Consider the following 21,261-nt stretch of genomic DNA (forward strand, 5'->3'; position numbering starts at 1 on the left):
ATGTCCTTCCGTTTTTATTCGAAGTCGCAAGTTTGCCTTTGTCCATAAACAGCAGTGAGCGTCAAGGTTTCGCGCCCTGCTGAAATTAAGGAAGTGATTACATTTAACAAAAGTATTGTCCAAGAGCCTTGAAAAGTATTAAGACGTTTTCATTGAGTGCTTTGTATTCCAGAATATTTAGTTTGCTTCTAATCGTTTGTTTCCATATATTTTGTTTTTTGGTTATAGCTTATTATGAGCATCAAGTGAAATAAGTGGACAGTATTTCTCAGAATTGGGACATTTCTGCGCTATAGGGAATGCTGGCAGCTGCCAACTTTGTGTTTGCCAAAATCCAGCGCACGAAGTGTTTTGATTACTGTTTTGAAAAGTGGCCCAACTACAAAGTGGTTGTCGTCGGCCATAGTCTTGGCGCAGGTGTTGCATGTCTAGTTGGTTTCATAATGCGACAACAAGAATTCCTCAAAGAGCGCAATGTGACGTGTTACACGTATGCACCGCCAGGAGTTCTGCTTTCCGAAGAGGCTTCAAATTTTTCAAGAACTTTCATCTACAGTGGTGTCGTAGAACGGGATATAGTTCCACGATTTTCTCTCGGAGCCATGCGGAGGCTCGAACGGGAGTTGAACGAAGTATTGCACGAAAGTACGGAAAATAAGTCAAAAATTATATTTGGAACAATTGCTGGTTGCGTAGGGAAAGCAATTCCCTGTTGCTGTTGTTTTAAGAAGAAGGTTCCGGTTCGAAGGGCCTCTTATGTGCCTGGCGATGAAGTGTGTGTTAATGTGAATGCGTGCAAAGATGAGGGGCATAAATGTTGTGGTGCGGATGGTGTTAAAGGTCACGACTTGGTTCAAGATGATTGCAATTGTCACGAGGAACCAGTCGACAATTCTCGGGCAGATTCTCACGTGCTTCCACACGAGTTCCACAACGCGTCTCTTCAAATTGATTCGAATGCTATTGATGTGGAGCAGGGTTGGGAATAGTTAAAATAATTTCATTACACCAAATTTGCTATGCAATAGTTGAAAGAAGTTGAAAAATTTTAACAGTCAATTGAAGAATTGTGATGAGAAAAGTGCGGAAATATATAGAAATGTTTTTTGGCAACTACGTATGTGTATAATAGTAGTCTCTATTCTTGCATATCAATAGTAGTTCAAATAAGATTTTGTTTTTCTGATACTCCCAGATTAGAGAACCAAATTAATTTGTAGTTATCAAATATAATTGTGTTTTGTATGCATTGTAGAACTTAATGGAGGGAATTTTAGCGACTTGTTGATAAAGTAGTTTAAGGGAAGTGATGTTAGTTGGAGTACGGAAAGTATAGATGAACTTGGATTGTTTATTCCAATCTTGCAAATTCAGAAAAGATAACTAGATGGTCAAATATTTCCATTCTCCCCAAAATCGATTCTACCCATATTAAATAAATGTGTAAATATAATACAGTTGAGAAATTTTAAAACCATTTTAGTTGTTTATTTTAATAGGCTAAAATAGTATGTGAGATGGCTACCTGTCGGCTCAACTGTAATAAATTTTGAACTGAGTCAGATGCTTAAGGTTTCTCCGTGGAAATTTGCTGTGAAATCTCGAAAGGCTACATATCTGTTTAAAGTGGGAAGTAGGTGGAGGAAGTTACAGCTGGTAAGCCTTCTTATTCCTAACTCTGCTCAATCGATAGATGAAGTACTAAAGAAATCTGTGGTTGACAGCAATCTTGTGTATGAGAACAGTAACGATGCAGGAACAGGAGTGAAATTCAAATCTGATAGCACTTCTCACGCAGCCACTCAGAAATGGAGATCGTCTACTGGGTCAAGGGTGTCCTCTATCATAGGTAGAATACTGCGTGGTGAGGATGTAGGGAAAAAACACTTCCAATACGTGCCTAAGCGAGAGCCGTGAGTAGGTTTTTAAATCTCTCTCATACAAAATTCTTAACAATTATTTTGGCTCTGTAGGTTGTTTGCTATTTTTGTGTAACCAATTTGCCACTTAGTATGCGGTTCATGAAAGCTGGCTGCTGAGAAGGCAGAAATTCATCGTGTGGAGGAAATGCCGCTCGGCGTTCGTTTGAGAGCAATTCGACCGACGTTAGTCGGTGGTTTAATTGCTCTCAGACGAAGATTGTAGCAAATGTTTTATTCATGTGGCTTTTTTGATGCGATTTTTCGATTGACCGAACCTTTATATGGCCCACTTCACCCCATTCCCCCACCACTTCACTCAAAAATCTGAACATTTTGATATTCGGGTTTCGCCTTACCTTATCTTTTGATGTTTGTGTTCGTTTTTTAAATTTTTTGTAGTGAAATTCTTTTTTAATTTGTTAAGTGCTCTCGAAAGATGTTGGAAGCAATCATTTAGAAATGCTTGTCTTTTTCCGCAAAAATTTGTGCTTCTCTCACAAAAGCGCAATCTCTCACGAAAGCGCAATCTTGTTTCGAACAGTTGACCTTGCTGTGTTCATGCGTTCTTAAAGAAAAAAGACAAAATGAAACAGATTTTTAGCTTTCCTTTATCTCGTTGTTAATTCTTATAACTTTTATCTGATACTTTTAACAAATTTGATAGATCTTAATTAAGCAACATGATGAACCAAGAGGAGTTCAATTCGCATAATGAAAGTGAACTGTACCGAATTTATGTAGATTTATTTAAAAAAGTTGGAGAAGACTTTGTTTGTTATTTCGGCAAGTCAATTTTTGCTTAAAAAAGCAGCCAAATGATGATCCAAAGGAATCATGTAAAATCTCGAACCAATATAACCATTCCATCATTAGAGAGTTTCGAGTAAGACGTTTTGAGCTAACAGGTCGCCACAAAAACACAAAACCTTGTTATTGGAATTAGTCTGGTGAAAAATTTGGTGGGGGATAGTACTATACCAGAAGATATCTGCGTACATGATAATCGAGGCTAAACAATCTGTGAAAAAATTGAAGTTGTCAAATAATTGCCCAAAACAGTGATCAAAACAGTTGGCACTCAGGACGGGACGAATTCAATTCTGAAAGAAAAACATGAAAGCATTGTCGAGTTGTTTGAGATGTATACAAATTTGGTTGATGTAACAAACGCGCTATCTCCTGAGAATATTGTACTAATGCAAGTGCCAACAATTCGTAATCTGCGAAAAAACGAACATATTAATGAGCGCATTAAACTTTTTAATGATAAAATAAATGCATTTGCAGGTCATGAAAATTACAAAGTTGCGAATATGTACGACCTGACGAAAGCCATTCCAAGCTATGATAGTTTGTATTATGACAATTTGCATTTCCATTGCAAACCAGGTGTCCCTTTTTAAAAAAAATTGTGTGCTTTCTCAGTTGCTTCCCACATCTAATAATTTAATAGCGCTGAGTAACAACCAACATAATTCAAATCAATACTCAAAATACCGCAATCATTGGAGAGAGAGAGAGAGAGAGTTACAATTCTATGAGAGGTCAATACTAGTCGAGATAATTGTTTTGCTAAATGTTCTGGGTTTCATTTGTCTTGTTTTATTTGTATTGTTTCAAAATGAAGCTTCAGTTCCACATTATTTTGCTTCTTTTTTTGTATGTAATCACATCAAAAAGGAACTGGGTGTTCACTACTACACCAATAAATCCTGAGAGGATGTCATCGTTCATGTCTATTAATAATGCGTATCCGAAAAAGATCATTTTTTCTTGCCTGTTAAGGAATTTTCTTTACTCATTGGTTGTCATTAGATTTATTTTGTTCTTCTCACGTGACGAAGTAAACCCAGGGCCACCTCTCAATTACATGCAGTTTACCACCTAAATGAAAAAATACAACGATCAAGTAAAGTTTCTACATCAAAATTGTCAAAGCGTGCTCAGACTAAGGTTGCTCCTTAAGAATTTTCTATCTGATCTAGGTGACAATTGTATTTCGGGCTTTTCGGAAACGTGGTTGAAATCAGTTGACAATATTCCGTTTTGGTCGATACACTCAGAATACTTGATGTGTTGCAGATGCGACCGACGCACTGATATTCAAGAGAAAAATAAAGGAGGTGGTATTCTTTTGTTCGTTCCAAGGAAATTTCATCCAAAAGCACGAAATGATCTAGAGACAAAGTCAAAAGCCCATTTTTAAAGTATTTGGGTATAGTGCAAAATAAACGAAAAGCCCGCGTTGATACATTTGGCTCACTTTCCAAAAAATAACTAAAAAATTGGTTTTTGGAAGAACTAGCCCTGGGTTTAGATAGAGTGGCGACTGAAAATAAAAAAAATTTTCTAGGTGACTGCAACCTTAATTATTTTAATTGCAATGAAAGAAATCTTCTAGAAACTCTGATCTTGCCGTACGACTTTAACAACAAGAGAAACAACAAGAGCCACACTTACTTTAATGGTTAAAACCGATAAAAATAAAAAAGAAGCTATCAAAAAAATGTGTTTGATGAAACAAAGTACTCTAAAAATGCTTTTTCCCTAGATGTTGGAAAGATAAAGTGGAGATCATTTTATCAGAAAATCCTGAAATCATGTATAAATCATGTTCGTCATTGGAAACGGTAACTAAAAAGCATACTCCGCAAAAGACCGTCTTCATATGCCATGACAAGCCTAAATTAACGCTACATCAACAATGGATATCAAAAAAAAACATTAAAGTTTGCAAAGACATCAAATAATAACAACAAAAACGTTTTGAAGCAGAAAAATGAAAAACATCTGCTAGATATGTTTCAAAACTTAAGAAGTGCAAGAGAAAGCTGAAATTTTATCGACGAAATCAGAAACAGTGAAAAAACAGACAGAAATACCAAGACTCAAAAACAGTTTTGGAACGGCTTTGACCAATGGAAATGATCTTGCCAATCTTCTCAACTATAAATTTTCAGCGTTAGGTAAAAAAGAAGAGTATCAATTCTGTAATAATGCGGCACGCCACAGTTACAATTTTATATTCAGGTATACGACAACCGAGGAGATATTTGATATACTCAACAATTTCAATGTTAAAAAACCGTTGGGTCCATCACTCATTCCAGCTTGCGCTTTAAAAGATGCAAGAGAACTTATAGCTGAACCTCCGATACCTGAAGATCCGATAAATTATCGACCAATTTTGCTTTCTGGAGCTCTGGCTAAAATTTTCGAAATCCTTCGAGATCAAATATTAGCTTATTTAGAGAAGAATAAGTTGCTTGCAACAACAGTTTGGATATAGAAAAATTGTCAACTACAGATGCTCTTTTATATTGCACTGAAAAAATCAGATCTCAATAAAAAACATCGTTGTAGGAGCTTTTTTAGACCTATCAAAAGCTTTTGATTCGATATCACATCCTAATCTTCTACACAAAACTAAACTTATAGGTGTTAGTGAACAAGCAAATACAATTCTGAAATCTTATGTAGAAAACCGTGTTCAAAAAGTCAAATTCTTGAAGTATGAATCAAACTTGATAGCACTTAACCGTGGAGTATCACAAGGTACTGTGCTAGGCCCACTGCTTTTCAAATTATATGTAAATGATATGAATGATACTGATGTGAATTCTAATATAATCCAGTACGCTGATGTTACTTTTATGTTTTTCAGTAGAAAAACAATTTCTGAATCAATATTACATCTTGAAAAAAGTATTGCTAAACTCCTTCTCTTTTTCAAGTAAAAATGAGTGAATTGTAAATGGAAGCAAATCCAAATTCATTATTTTTGGAGCCCCTAAAAGGAACAAAATCGAAGAAATAGTTGTTAATGGATGCACAGTTCTCGAGAAAAAAAGTTACGACATACTTGGGAGTTCATATTGAATGTAATCTTTCTTTCGATGAAGAATTAAAAAATGTACTAAGAAAAATGACTGTTGGCATAAAGGTCATTTAGTCCATCAAAAGGTATTTCCAGAAAAAATTAGATCTGCATTAATGAACGCTCTTTGTTTTAAGTCATCTGCATTACCCAATTGTTCTGTTCTCAGGTCTTATAAAATCACTGCGAGTTACTAAACAAACAACTGAACTCGGGGATAAAAGCTTGTTTCAATAGAACCAAATTTGACAGGACCATTGATCTCCAGATCAAACACAAAATCTTACCAGTAGAAACCTCATAAGGTATCGGGTTATTATATATTTAAGCTTCTAAAAGCAGATCTACCAGCTTTCGATGAACTCAAGCTGGCCACCCTAAGTGCTAAAATGAATGACCGTACTATTAAGCTGTCATTTGGAGCAAACCAAATAACAAATGAAATGCAAAACTGTTTTTCAAAAAAGCAATTGACTGGTATAACGATTTACCTCTCGCCTTAAGGCGGAATATCCCTGTAAAGCGGGCTCTCAAAACTACAATAAAAACTCATTCTGGAATGAGTTTCTGAAAGACCCAACGGTTTCTGATTTGAATTCTAATCTTAAATCTGTCAAGTTCAATCTTAATGTGACTTAGTTTTGAGGCGTCATTTATTCTTCTGAGAAATGTTATTTAAAGGATAAGCATTTTTTAAACTTTTCTCTTTTCTCGAAAATGTTAATTGTAGAATTAGCATTTTAAATTTTCATAAATATAATTCATCTCTTAATTTGTCGATATTTTAACATATTGTAAATTTAATACAAATTTAAACTTTCTCAATATGTGGCGTTTGTTTCATTTATACTTCTTAAAACTACATTGCATTTAAACTATGTTCTGTATTTTATAGTTCTTACTCAAAGGAATTAATAATATTTTCTTTTGATTTTTACCTAACCTTGATTGATTTTATTCATAAATTGTCTGTTGCTAAAACAAAACTGATTATAAGATTAGAAATCACAGGGACCTGATATTTAAGAGGCTAGTGCTCAGTTCATTTTTGTATCGTACTCCTGTTCGGTCGGAATTTTTTGCACCCTTGAAAAATTTTCTTGGCTACAGTCCCCTCTGAATTAAATTGCCTCGCCTGCTGTTCGACAGCAAATTGTCCGGCGTTACTCGGTTTATGTTTCTCTTAGTGTTTATTTGCTCTCGAATGTGTGTGTCTTATGCAAGTTTTTCGCTTGACTGTTTTTGCTCTTTTCTAGAATAATCTTTAAGTGACTTCTCAGGTGACTTTTTCACGCACTTCTTCTGATTTTTGAGTGATTTAAATTGCTCTCAGATTCAAACAAATCCAATTGTTAGAGAGACGATGCCCTCATAGCCGAATGGTTAATGCCTCTGTCGAGGCTACGAATCTAACTCAGGAGGTCGGGGCTCGAACCCGACTAGTGTGTAGTTTTTGCACCCATGAAGAAAAATTTGTTTAGGCTACAGCCCCTGAATTAAATGGCCGCGACTATCATTCGAGAGCATTTTTTTCTTACGTTAGTCCTTTTATGTTTATTGAACTCACGCAGTCTGTTCTGATTAGTTGTTTTTGACCTTTCTTATTCTCCGTTTTTGTTCAAAAATTGTTAGTAGTGGATAGAGTTTGAGTGGTGGTCTTGCGGTGTGACTCTTCTACCTAATTTTCAAGAGTAAGAAAAGACGGCATTTCAACAAAGAAATCGTTTTCAACGTCAATTTCTCATTTTGAGGTCCAATGTTTTGCTTGCTCAGTTAAAATGTAGTTCAGGTTTTGTTCTGCTGCGTTTTTCATTTGCTTTCAGCTGCGTTTTTCATTCACGTATTTCATTTGAGCACAATCACCGTTTGCACGTTTGAAACAAAGGAAAAAACCAGTGCATTGAGCCATACGCTTAATCCGTCAATTCAATCAGTCGGATCTAATAAAACTCGACTGTTACTCAAATTTCTTGGGAAATAGAAAAAAAAGACCCCAACTTTTGTCTTATAATTTCTTCAGATATGTTAATCTTTACGTCAGCGCAAGTGAACTGCGGATTCTTGCCGTCAATCAGCCGGCGATATATCATCTTTTGTTTTAGGTGTTTAACACGTCAGCTTGGATGAAATTGCTATGTAAATTGTATATATTTATACTGGTTTTCATTCATCACATATTATTAAGGCAAATAAGATACCATTCATCTGGAGCCACACATTTGGTCTGCTAATTTTGTCTCTGGCGGTACTAAAAGACTTTTTCAGTCTAAAATTTATTATTAATAGTCGTCGTCAGCCTCTCAGCGGCAATGTTTTGTTTACGACTAGAAGAGGCGGTATGGTTTTCTGTTTTTTTTCTGATGCGTGAGCGAGCAAAGGAACCGGAATTCAGGGAGTGAATCAAGTTCAAAAAACTTGTTTCTGTGATCAAATTCGAAGAGTGGAGAAAAGATGAGTAGTTTTTTTGTTCATACCTTCTTTTGAAACGAAGCGAGATATGTAGTTGTAAAAAAAACTTTGGCTAAGCGATTGAATTTTGTTCACGTGCTTCTGGAGCTGTTTTTTGTTTTAGGTTTTTATGTTGTGTCTAACAAATTATTGTAGACTAAGGTTTTAATATTCAGCTTGTTTTGATACCTTTGAAGTTTTTGATAAATAAAGGGAATTTAACAATAATTTGAAGGTTTTTCAACTATTTTGGTTGTTTTTAGACACTTTTTTTGCTGTTTTGGCGCATTGTATCGTTCTATAGAAATTATTAGTAAATGAATTAAAGCCCAATGCTTGTAGGCACTGATTACTACAAGAGATGCAAGTTTCGTTTTGTAAAAAGAAGCTGTCTTTTTCCACAAAGTTTGACAATAAGTTGAAGAAATTTGACACAATTTTTCTCAATTTTTGTTCCATTTCTCATTTTTTTCCTATTTTTTGGAAAGTAGAGAGGTTTCTGAGCAAACTACAAAGGCTTTGATATTTTTTGTGGTTAGATTACTGTTTTCCATTGCTCGAAGCGACGTTTTTGTTTGTATACGTACTTGTATTATATGGAAAATAATTTGAAACCCAAATTTTCATGTTTGTTTAATTTGTTTGATTCTTTTATTATTTTGACTTAAGAAGGTTGTTTTCTCTACATGGATGCGTTCTGCGAGCATATATTAGCTGTTTTAGAAGCCAGTTCCTTCCGGCAATCCGAATTCGAGTCGTTTACGAATTCTTGCGGCTATGTGTCTTTTTTTAAATTCGCATTAGCTTTTTATCACGTTTTTCGTTTTACATAAGTCACGATTTTCACGTTTGGCTCGTGTCTTATTTCACTTACTTTTTCAGTTGAATAGATTTAAATACTTTTACGCATTGATTTACGCAATGTTGTGAATACTGTCAATGTCAAAAGAGCCAAAATCAAAAGAAACGGGATAAAGCCCCGTCATTAAGTCATAGCGCATTAGGTTATCAAAGTTCCTTAGAGCCATTGCTAGCTGACGTTATCATTGAGCTTAACAGCTTTCATTTTAAAAGCTAAATTAAGTATATGTATAGAATCTAACTTAAACTGCACACCAAATTGGAACACTTTTTGACACTTAAAAACATCTATCAATTTCTATATTTTATTTTTGTGTTTCAATCACGATGTGCTTCAAGCGCCTCTACGGTGGCTATTTGCCGGCAATTGGCCTGCTTTGTTTATTTTTGCCCTTTTTTAACTTTACATTTTCAAATTTCTTAGGTCATTACTGTTAATGTACGTTCTGTCCAAAATTTTTGACCGAAGCACGTTTGATTATTAGATTTTTTTGCTTCACTAGAAACAATTACACCTATTGGAAAATAATTTTCCAAATGTTTAACCGAAAGCTTGCCGAAGTGAAATTGTCCTGTAATTGATTTGGTGAAAGGAATCGCCTGCTTTAAAAAAGGAACCTTTTGCCTGTTTTAAGCATTGCGGGGAAACCTCTGTGCTCCAAGAGGCATGTATGCGTCTTGGGCATCATTGTTAGCAATAATAATCATTATAGTCTTGGGCATCCTTAGACTTGGGCATCATTGTTAACGTAGTTTTTTTAACAAATAGTAGCTAATATTCTAACAGTCCATTCTAAACTTAGAGTGGAGCTCAGCTAGAGTCGCATTGTTTTTCTTGTATATTATGGGCGATTAAAAGGCCGACTCTTCGATACCTCTGTTGTCACAAATTGTTTTTTTTTCAAATGTCTGACAATTCTGCTCCGATAGAGTGATTAATTTGTTCAAGCTGATTTTCAGTTAGTAAGCCGCAAATTTTTCCCCATGACTCTATCGCTCAATTTAAAAAAGTTTTTGGTCTCAGTTTTAATCCCTGTTAATGATTTTTGTCTTATCATTATTCTCACAGGCGAACACTGCTCTTTAAACTGCCTTGATGTTACTATTCCGAGACAACCTGCGCAGTTTTTGGTTTTTCGCTCTTTTCATTTGATTGTTCATCTATCATCCTGATTTTTTATTCACCTTCCTGCGTTTTTGTCGATTTTATAAAAAAAATAATACTACTTTGTAAATATCCGAGGCTTCTGCTTTCAAATTTTTGAGATTTGAGAGAACTGTATTTTATGCTGGCCACCATAATGCTAGGTTGACTTTCAAGTTTTTCTTGTAAGCAAAACAAGAATAATTTTTAAGTCCTATCCTTCTTTTGCGCTTCAATTATCTGTCTGGTATTCTTTTTATTTCCATAGTTTACGAACCAAAGGGGTATTGATTTTATATCAGAACGAATTGTTTTGCGATGCTGCATTTTTGCGCATGTCAATTGAAAAATTTGAGTAAGGTCAGTTTTCTATAAATTTATTATAGCGGCTTTCATGAGTTCTTAAAAATATTTTAAAAGATGTTCTTAGTTTTTAATAGCCGCCATCTTCTTCGCAACAAGCTAATATTGGGTTTGTTATTTTCTAAGAATCCAATTAATATGCATTGTATTGTTGGGCTGCATTTTTTTGGTAAGACGTTCAATAATTTTTTACAATGACTGGGCTTCTAATGTACATAAACAGGTTAAGACCGGTGGGCATTAAGCTGCAATGGCTGGCGGTAGTTGTATTTTTGGTGCTGGCTGTGATGATGTTGCAGGAAAAGCCTAAATTCACGATAAAAAAATTACTCTTTACTTTTCGAGCACAAATTGTTGCGGTTTTTTTGCACCGTTTTGAGGTTTTTTTTTTATAAAATGGGGTTTCAATTGAGGTTGACCACGGTTCATATAGGTCTTCTGGATGCAGTGATTTTTGTTTATTTCAGTTTTGAGGGATATCTGTTGGTCATCGACTTTTTCAAGTTTGTGTGCCAGTGTAACTTTCTAAAATCTTTCGTATGAGCTAATTGATAAAAAAAATTTCAATTTTTACAAATATTTCAACATTTATATCATTTTAGCTTCTATTTTTCTCTTATATGAGCAGCCAGCATGCTGACAGTCTTTAAGTTATTTGTTTTTTAGATTGTTGGGAAACAGCATTGGTTTCGTCAACTTAGACAACTTAATGAAATCCAATTTTACAAATTTGAAAATGTTTCTCAAAATTTTTATTCTCTTCTTTGAGTTGCAGTGGCTTTTGAGCTTACAGCTGCTTTGTGAGTAGATTTAAGCATCAAAATGGTAGTTCTAAGGATTTCGTCATCGAATATTACGTTTTTGCTAATTTTTAATTGCTCTTCAACGAAGTTCATAGCAATTATTGTAAACCTGTTGGTCTTTTTTATGCAAATTTTTCGCTTGACCATTTTACGCTTTTCTTCTAGAACATTCTTCGACTTCTCAAGTGACTTTTTTATGCTTTCGTTCTTCTATTTTGAGTGATCTCTATTGCTCTGGCTCCGAAGTAAAGCTTGTTGCTAATACAAAGTCTGTTGCAGCATCGCAACAAGATGCGCCGGATAGCCGAGTGGGGAGTGCATCTGGGTATGGTTCGGCAGGTCAATGGTTCGAATCCCGGTGGGATAAAATTTTGTTTCGCCCGCCTGTCGTTCGAGAGCAATTCTTCCGACATTAGTTGGTTTATATTTATCTTTTGCGCTTTTTTTTACGTTCCTCTGCTGTGTCAAACAAGGTTTCTCTTGGATACTATCCTTATGCTCTTCCTCTCTTGCATTTTGGACAGGAAAATTTGGCTTTCAATAACCTAATGCCAATAGTATCTACAAGTAAAATGCTTTTTATTCTCTAAATTCAAGGAACTATTTTTTTTGCTACGCATGTAATTTCTAAATAATCTAGAGACCAGTTGGAGGGTTTTTGATTTACCTTATTTCACAGCCTGTTCAATCTTTTGCGTGAGTTTTGTACTTCTCTAGGCTGGCCTAGACTTCTCTCATTTGACTCAATGCTTTTGAACAGCAGCTGCTCAGCAACGCAATTTGAAATGAACGAAATAAAAAACGTCGTAAAACCGTAGAACAATTTTAGATGCGCGCTTTTTGAATTTTTTTCTTATTATTCTTAGTTTCTAGGTCTATAGGTTATTGCGAATGATGCGAATCCTTTCATCCTCTCATTTAATAATTAGGAATGTGTATTACTACGAAATTTAATCAAAATAGCGCGCGTTTGGCAATTTTTTGCGATACAATTTATATTTTAACAAAATGATTTTAACATATTTGAATTTTAAGTTTTGAATTTCTATCGGAACGAAGTTTGAAGCAATTATTGTAAACATGTGTTTTTGGACAAAATTTTTTGCATGACCGTTTTCTTCTAGAAAATTTTTTCATTTTACTTCTGGAATGACTTACACTCTTGACTTGTGATTTTTTTGAGTAATTTGTGTTGCGCGCATTCAGAAATTAAGTCTGTTGCTAATATAAAACGGATTGTGAGCGATGAACGTTTATAGCCCGTTTAGAGTAGTGATTAATGCACTCGACTCATCCGAGAGGTCGCGTATTGAACCCCTCCCTAGTTAGAAGTTTTTGCATTATTCATAATGGTTTTTGAGCTTTATTGTGTATTGTGGATATACAATTCAAGCCAGTTAACATGTGCTGTCATCTTAGATCTATAAAAAAGAGTTTATTTGTTGGCACTATCTAGAGTGTACATTTGTTTCTTAGGGATGACGTGCAGATTGGTCACACAATGCCTTTGTTCCCACCTGGAGTCTTCCTCTACTTTGAGCCCTGCCATCCCTCCGAGGACAAGACTGTGATGGAGCGCAATGGCAAAAACTTCTCCAAACTACCTCACTTCATCAATTACGTGCGCCAGTGGAAAGAATTTCAGGTTAACAATGGGTTCATGTCTTGGAGGCTGTCAGCGAGCTATCGAATTAAATCGAGTTCAGATTTTGTTGGATTTTATATTTTTTGGTCACAAGTTTTCTCAAATAAAACGTGGTATAGTTCTCTTAAGTGTGCTAGAATTTTTGATCTATAGGAAAATTTTCAAGATCGTATTTCAATGCAAGCAGTATCTTATCACAGGTCGTCAGCAATACTTAAGATCGTAAGATGTCAAAACTACAGATTGTAAGAAAAAAATTGATGTTTCAATTCTTGATGGTTTTCGATGTTGTAAATGTTTGCAGTACTTTTGGATCAAGAGGTCATTCTTCGATCGTCTCTTTATCTGTGACCGCATGTTTACATCCCACTTCCCGTATACTATGGACTACGCCATTGTGCTGGGACAGCCAAGGATTGACGTCATGAAACCAAAGACCGAATCCAAAGATGCGGAGCTGTCCGAGGCAAAAGATATCGCAGGTTTGCATTTAATGCAATTTTTTTAGGCAATTTCTGTATTCGCTGCAGTTTTTTAAACAAAATCTGGGGTTTTGGTATTTTGAAAATAAAATCTAGTATTTACAGAAAAATTCGGGACGCAGTGGGTTCTTATTTCTTAATAATGTTCGTAATTTGACTCCTTATTTCATCATATGGCATTCTATCTTTGTAACTACTTTACTAAACGTGCTATTAAAACTATTGATATTTAAAACTATCAAAAATTGCTTGGTTGATTGCAAATTGTTCACTATGACGATATCAGCAGGCATAACATTAAATCATTTTTGTAGGGTCTACCGATTATGAAGAGACTCGCGACAACCTGGAAAAAATGAGTCCGAGACCTGTACCTAAGACAGAAGTCTTTACCGCCACAACAGAAGTCCTTGATCCAGACAATACATCGAGTGAGGGAAGCGAGGAAGAGGAGGAGGAGGAGGATGATGATTATAGAGACAGGTATGGCTGGAGTGAGGAGATAAGGAGTCCTAATGAGAAGAGTGTGCAGACCATGTCAATAACAACAGACGTCCATCACAGTACTGTCCGACTGTCGGACATCACAGAACGACACGAAGGTTTGATAACACATATTTCACTCATATTTGTATTTTCAAGTGAACTCTATCATTTCCCTTCATGAGACAATTTTGGTTTTTCATGCCTCCTTTGATAATTTGTTAAATCTGGGTGGAATCGGCCCAGGACCTTTATACAAGAGGTAAGAACAACCATCACGGCTATAAATACCATAGTAAGGCAGGCAGTGTAATATGGCTGATCATACGTATTGCCTTTTAGTACCTCTATGGCTTCAAATAACGTATGGATATGCTGCTAATTTAGATGCTATTTAAGTTATAAAATGGACCCAGTTAAAGCTACAAATTTTCTAGCTGTAGATCTGATTTCACCATGAAGAGGGTTTTAGGCCCACGATTTGGATATTCAACTCCAATTGGTTAAAAGAACCAAAACCCTGTTCTATTTGTCTACAATAACATTTTGTGAATACGCTTAGAAGTTTTGATTGCCTCCTCTTTCTTCTCAACAATTGGGTCTCATAGCAGAACAGGGTTTTAATCCTACACATACATAGAGGAGCCTCACTTGGTTTTTGAGAAGGACAATCGGCGGCCCTACTCTCTTGACCCGAAGGAAAGCACCATCATCACTATAAGCGAAAGAAGGAAAGAACCTGTTCTATTCCATAATTATTCTATTCAAAATCAGTCCCAGAACCAAAGGATAATCAATTTATAATTCAGCTTCAGGTTATCAAATTCCATTTCATAAAGATGGACAATTGGCATGGAACCAAGTTTTAAGCAAATAATGTAATCTTGTGTCCTTTTTATGCAAAATTTTCGCATGACCGATTTGAGTTTTTGGTCCTTGATTTCTTTCCCTTTTATTAATAGCCGCGCTCATCTGAGCAGGCAGGCTTACATTTTGCTTCATTTTTACAACTCGAAAAGGAATATTGGGATTCTACAGGTTTTTTGCAACCCAAAGAATTTGGATTGTGTTGGTGCTGATTACGGTCAATGTCAAAAGAAATCAAAAGAAAAGGGAGAGACAAATCGCAGTCGTTAAGTCTTAGTGCTTTAGGTTACCAAAGTCCTTTAGAATATTTGCTAGCTAAAATTAGTATTAAGCTTAGCAGCGTTTAGTTGAGAAGCTGAATTCAGTGTATTTTAGAATATCACAAACAGCACACCGAATTAGACCACTTTTTGAAACTAAGGAAACAATTCTGTCAATTTATATCTCCTTTTTTGTGTTTCAATCCTGATGTGCGTCAATGGAGGCTATTTTCCGACAATTTGCCGGCTATGTTTCTTTGATGTTTCCGATATATGTTGAGCATTGGCTCTTTCTTTTTGATATATCTGATTTAGAGGATATTTTGCACGACTCTTCGAGTCGTTTCCTGGTTTTCTACCGGCTAGGAAACAATTTTTTTCGCTTTAGCTCATATTTCCGCTTTTTGGCTTTTTTGTGAAATCTTTCCGCTCATCCTGCTTGAAGTGCTTGTAAACAGTAGTTGCTCAGCAAAGCAATCTAAAGTGACCAGAATCAGTATCAGAAAATGGAATCAAATATAGTAAGTTATGCCTAACAACGAAATGGTGTCAAAAAATTCTAAATCTGTCAATTTTCGTTTCTTTCTGTTCTTTCAATCACAATCGGGGTTAAGGGAATCAATGGCGGCTCTATTCTGGCAATCTGTCTAGTATGTTCTTAATTGCCTTTTCCGAACTTAAGCAGCTGAACCTGATTATAGCTATTACAGCCGGACAGGCCCAACCGAATATAAAAAGAATAATGAGAATCGGAGCCGAATAAATAAAATAATCCCAATGAAAAATAGCAAATAATCCAGTTGTTTTCGTTTGGTTATCCATGGTTCACGGTTGGTTTGAACGCCATTCGGAAGATGTTGCGGATGCTTTGAAATCGACCAAGCGGAGCTGTGGAAATGGTGGTTTTTTAAAACTCCTCATCCAGTTATCTGAGATCGCTACCTGTCTAGTAAAAAGGCAAGCTTCCAAAATTAGGGCCTCAGAAATTAGCCCACCAGTATCGATCATATAGAACGATGGAGATGATCGGATCAATTTCAGTCTGAGGTTGACATTTGGGAGAAGTAAAGTTTCACAAGCAAATAGACCTATTGACAATGGACCGTAAAAAGTAAATTCATCTTTAGCTTTTTAAAAAACAACATCTGTAAATGGTCTTTTTGTAAAATCGTTCGGCTCAATCTCGTATCGATATCCTTGGCATTGGAATAAGCTCTCCTTGGCTCCTTTTGTGCCTGAAAGTTCAGCAGAGACAAAAGCTTGGTGAGCATAAAGAGAATTGGCTCTGTGAACTTCGTCATTGTTTAGATAGACTTCGCAATTAGAGAAAAGTGAATGAAGAGCATTGTCTACCAATAATGTTTCTTCGGCCTTATCCAAACGTGTTCGATCGCCTTTAATAACCCTTCCTCTGATGAATAATGGAGTAGATCGCAAGTCATTGAAAATATTACGATCAGTTTCCAATTAAATTCGATTGTTGACTCGTTTAAGGAATTTGTTGGAAACTGATCGTAATATTTTCAATGACTTGCGATCTACTATTTGTTGTTCATTGGACCAAAGAATGGGGTCTAAAATTGGAACTTTCCCGAAAAAGTCGAGCATAGAGTGAGACAAGGAATTCATTTGCATTTTAGCCGACCGTTTTATATAATGATAATTGAGGAAATAATCAAGATTTTTCTGGAATAATAAAGTAAGTTGAACTTGACCAATAGGGAAGAAGGTAACAAGGTGTCCGGCAGCGTTTTTTTTCTACATGGATACTGTGGAAGTTCGATTTGATTACTTTATGGAATCTCAAGTGTTCGAAACTGCAATAACTCAGAACCTGGGATCTCTTAAAAATCTTATTCTGGAACTCTCGGTGTTTGAATGGGAAGGAGCCTAGAAGAAGACATTTCACATCACCGACTGAATTGGGTTCAACTATATCCAAGTAGAGTAAAACTGTATGTTTTCCAGTAATATCAAAATGGAGATCTGCTGTTGCCCAGGACTTGGTGTTGTATGATCCTTTTAATAAGGCATAACAGGTTTGTCAGCTTCAACGCCCAAATTAGAAGCCAAACTTTTGCTGAATGATACATTTTGAGATCCTCTGTTGCAAAAAGTTAGTCTTCGACTTTTTTGTCGATGTTGATGGAAAATTGAGGATCTAAGTTTTTGGGATGTCGTGCTTTTTTGGGTATATCTGTAAGACTCTTTACAAAATCATCCACAGAGTTAAAAACTGCTGGTGGAATGGCGAAGACATGCTTAAATTTCATCAATCCTCCTTCAATGTTATAACATATACCGGGATATGATACTTCGACCAAAGCTACTTCCCAAGATCCATCCAGTTGTCGGGAAGAAAATTAGTGAACGAAACCATTGTATTTTGAGGATAAACTTGAGAGGAAGCGTTGGATACTAATTCAAGATTAAACGAATTCATGATGTTTGACTTTACTGTGTGACGTTTGTTTGGGAAAATGATTAGTCAAGGTTCTTCAGAACGTCTTTCCAATTTTTTGCCGAACGATACTTTGTCTAGTGTTTTTCCTCTTTTTCATTCCACCACCAGCTTGTTTTCGTATTGTTGTTTTTGCAGTCTTCTTTACTGCTTTTTTAATTGAAGTATGTCTTGATAAAACACCTCCAATTTTGGGAATGGCTGACTCGATTACATCTCGTCCAATTTTTTTTGCTGCAGGTAAAACGTATTTCTTGAATGTGAAGAGTTGTTCTAGCGACTGTTCTAGCCAAGGCTCCAAAGCCACGCCCTCTCTGACGAGGAACTCCTTCCAAATAAAGCAGAAGGTAACCGTCCATTTTCTAGCGCGACTAATTGAAAAATGATTATTTAACTTAATGACAATTGTTGCTCGTAAAAGATTCCATCAATGTTTTCTCCTTTCTGATCAACAACAAAGTAAGTCGGGAAGGGAGCCAAAGTGTTTATTTTTCGAATTAGGAAAATTTCATGTGTATAGTGAGGCTTATATCATTTTTGAAAATTGTGCTCTACTAATACCCACCGAACTTTATCATCTACTTTAAAATTAGGCTTCTTGTTCTTTCGTAGTTTCTTCCGCTTGTACATAACAGTCAAAAAGTCAGCATTCACTACATCTTTGGGCGCCAACCCAATACGTCGGTTGATTCTAGAGTTAATGACGTCAACGAACATTTGCAGGTCTTTGATGTAGGATAATGTGTCGTTTTCTTCCAAGTAGCGATAAATTAAGTTTTTCAGGGTTCGTATAGCTCTCTCGCCAAAAGCTACTTTCGTATCACTATAAGTGTAATAATATTTGACTCCCACGTCCTCGCAGAAATTGGCCATATCTCCTAAAAACTCTTTTCCTTGGTCTAACCATAGTTTCTTTGGGAAATTGAGTTCGTTCATTTTGAACACATTTTGATAAAAGCTGCTTTCACAGCCTCTGCTCCTTTGCTTCGTAATGATTCTACTCGCAAGAATTGAGAAAAAAACATCAACAATAACGAGTAAAAAGTTAATACCTCGATTCCATTGTGATAGTTTATCCATTTGTGCAAGATCTAAGCACCAAATCTCGTCAATATAGCGAGCATGCGCATTTAGCCGGGGAAACTTTCGTCTGATTCCCTTGTACTTCGTGTAAGAGTCTTTTGTTACCCTGTAAAAACTGTAACTTTGTTGCGACTGAGTCCATTTGATTTTGTTAAGTTGTTGATAGAACCGAAAGCTGTTGGTCCCTTCCCTTTGTACAACTTCTGCAATTTGATTCTATCTGAAACTGTAGTTGAACCAGTTTGAGCTATACTGTGTCCTCAAAATGTTGTTTTTAACCAGATGTGGTCTCATATTTAGAACTTTAAGAATTAAGAAATAGTTTGGAGCAACTGGAGCGTTTTTCAATTTGATTGAATGAAGGAATGTTTTTATATCAACTCCTGTGTCAACTTTGTCAACAATAATTGTATTGGAAAGTGAAATTTTCAACCGTTTGTTTTCGTAAATTTCTTTCAAAGTTTTCAATGTCTCAGGACTGTTCTTATAGTGAAATTCCAAATCTGTCTTAAGTTCTTTAGGTGGACGATCGGTTTTTTCGGAACTAACTTGTTCTTTCGCTTTTTTGATAACTTGAAAAACAGTTTCTTGCTTTTTATAGATCTCGCAGGAGGGTTCCGGTAATGTCCTTTTTCTGGTCTCCCACAGTTCTTTTGGAACAAGAACAAACTTTTTGACCTCACTCATTGAAGAAAGTTGAAAATTTGTTCATACAAGGTTGATATATGTAACTTAACATTGTTATTCTAGCTTTCGAGCCCAATATAAGTCTTCTGGAATTTAGTATTGTTGATTTTTAGGTGAGCTTTCTAAGTTGTTTTTGGAAGTGAACAAACTGATTTCTTTTTACTCCTGTGAGGTTTCCTTCAATCAAGTTTACAATACACTCACTGAGAAATCTGAACTCTTTAGGACAATTTAGAAGGAAAGCTGGTGGAAATTTCTTGCTGAGATTCCGAAGGAGCTTCACAGAATAATAGTTCTGTGCGTTTATCATTAATATCACTAATACGAGTACGACTGGTTGGTACAAAGTATTCTGAGAGAAATGATGTTACATTTGAACAATATCTCAACAAATCATGTGTAGATGGTCTCAAATCAATCATAGGATGACCATATGGTTCTTGTGTTGCATCATCATACCATTGTTTTAATTGTTTTCCGAGACCTAGCTGTCTTCCCAAGATATCAATTTGCTGCACATCTCTGGGTGATTTGAACAAAACAATATGAGTAGTCTGCAGCTCGGCATCACGTCCAGTTTTGTTTTCGAGGAAGAGGTTATGCTTGATATATACACAATTTAGATTTGACGTCTAACGGCTGTCGCAATTCCGTTGAATTTTTCCGACTTAGAAAGAATGTCCAATGAATCGTCGATTATAAGAAAATATTTAGTGCCGTCAGCGGGTAAGTTATCGATTAAATCAAGGTCAACACCCTGAATGAATTCTATGTCTCTTATTGATTGCATCATTGTCGTAAATTGGCTGAAAGTGCTTATAAAAGTATAAAATTCGATCAAATGATGGCTGAAAAGTTTTCTTTCGTAGCATGTCATTGATGAAAACAGTTTTTCCAGATCCGGAATGACCAACAAGATACATCAGAATGCGTTCGTTTGTTGAAATGATTTTTGTTCATTTTATGCTCTGGGATTGGGAAGTATATAACCAACAGCACTTGAAAGAATATCAATCCAAACTGTTTGTTCGTCACAAGTTCTAGCAAAAATAAGGTTAATAATTGAAAACAGAAGCAGTACTATTACAACTAAGCACTGAATTATTGACAAAAAAGCTGTTCGAGAGCAAGTCTGACCACAGGTTTTCCCAGGAGGCCTTTCCTGATTGTTATTATTGAAACTCAAGTCAGATGCGTGATTGAGATGATCTGTCTTTCGAGAGCAACTGATTTTTGTTTGTCTAATTTGGTAATAATGATTAGTAATTTTTTGGTAATAATGATTCACACTTGGATAGTAATAATGATAGTAATTTTTTGGTAATAATGATTCACACTTTGATTAATTGGAATCGTGGTGACATTTTTAAAAAACAAAAGTATGTAAGACCTGTTATATGTCCCAAGAAACAAAAATTCAAAATAGAATTAAAAAGTGGAACCATGTAACAATATCCAGGTCCGATATTCAGATTTGTTTTCAGGTATCCCGCGGCATCATGAAATGTAGCTTGTAATCGAATAATTTTTCCTTTTCGTTTTTTCAATAAAAAGTTTACTGATTTCTTTCTCTAACGCTGCAATTTCCTAAATGTTCATATCAAGCAATTGTACTGGAACATTAAATTTTAAAAAGTGATTAAATAAAAACATCACAAATACAATATAAAAAATTTACAAATACTTTTATGCACTTTGCGATCTTTTTTGGTTTTTGACTTTGTTCAGCACTGAAAACTGAAATAATTTCCTCACTCATTCTGTGTAGTGTCTCCATCGCCCCAATTCTGACCGAAAGAACGCATTTCCTTCTAAAATTGTCCTTTTCAGTACCTCGTGTGAACAGCTTGATTGTGAAATAGCATAGATTCTGAT

At 35.6% G+C, this 21,261-nt stretch overlaps 1 protein-coding gene across 5 annotated transcripts in view; it reads left to right on the forward strand.

Annotated features, from left to right (window-relative positions):
• Window positions 1–21,261, forward strand: part of LOC142357812 (diacylglycerol lipase-beta-like) — a 73,081-nt gene that overhangs the window by 27,574 nt on the left and 24,246 nt on the right. For 2 of the 5 annotated variants that reach the window (XM_075409334.1, XM_075409346.1), the window contains 7 exons: window positions 297–978; window positions 1,694–1,913; window positions 12,895–13,063; window positions 13,368–13,545; window positions 13,860–14,147; window positions 14,501–14,530; window positions 14,669–14,756. In XM_075409334.1, coding sequence (XP_075265449.1) covers window positions 297–978; window positions 1,694–1,913; window positions 12,895–13,063; window positions 13,368–13,545; window positions 13,860–14,147; window positions 14,501–14,530; window positions 14,669–14,756 — 1,655 coding nt within the window. Of the gene's footprint in view, window positions 1–296; window positions 979–1,693; window positions 1,914–12,894; window positions 13,064–13,367; window positions 13,546–13,859; window positions 14,148–14,500; window positions 14,531–14,590; window positions 14,757–21,261 lie in introns of all 5 variants that reach the window. The other 3 variants (XR_012761713.1, XR_012761711.1, XM_075409341.1) reach the window with 3 other exon arrangements.

Source organism: Convolutriloba macropyga, chromosome 2, assembly GCF_964194025.1.
Source record: "Convolutriloba macropyga chromosome 2, txConMacr16.3, whole genome shotgun sequence".
NCBI lineage: Eukaryota > Metazoa > Xenacoelomorpha > Acoela > Convolutidae > Convolutriloba > Convolutriloba macropyga.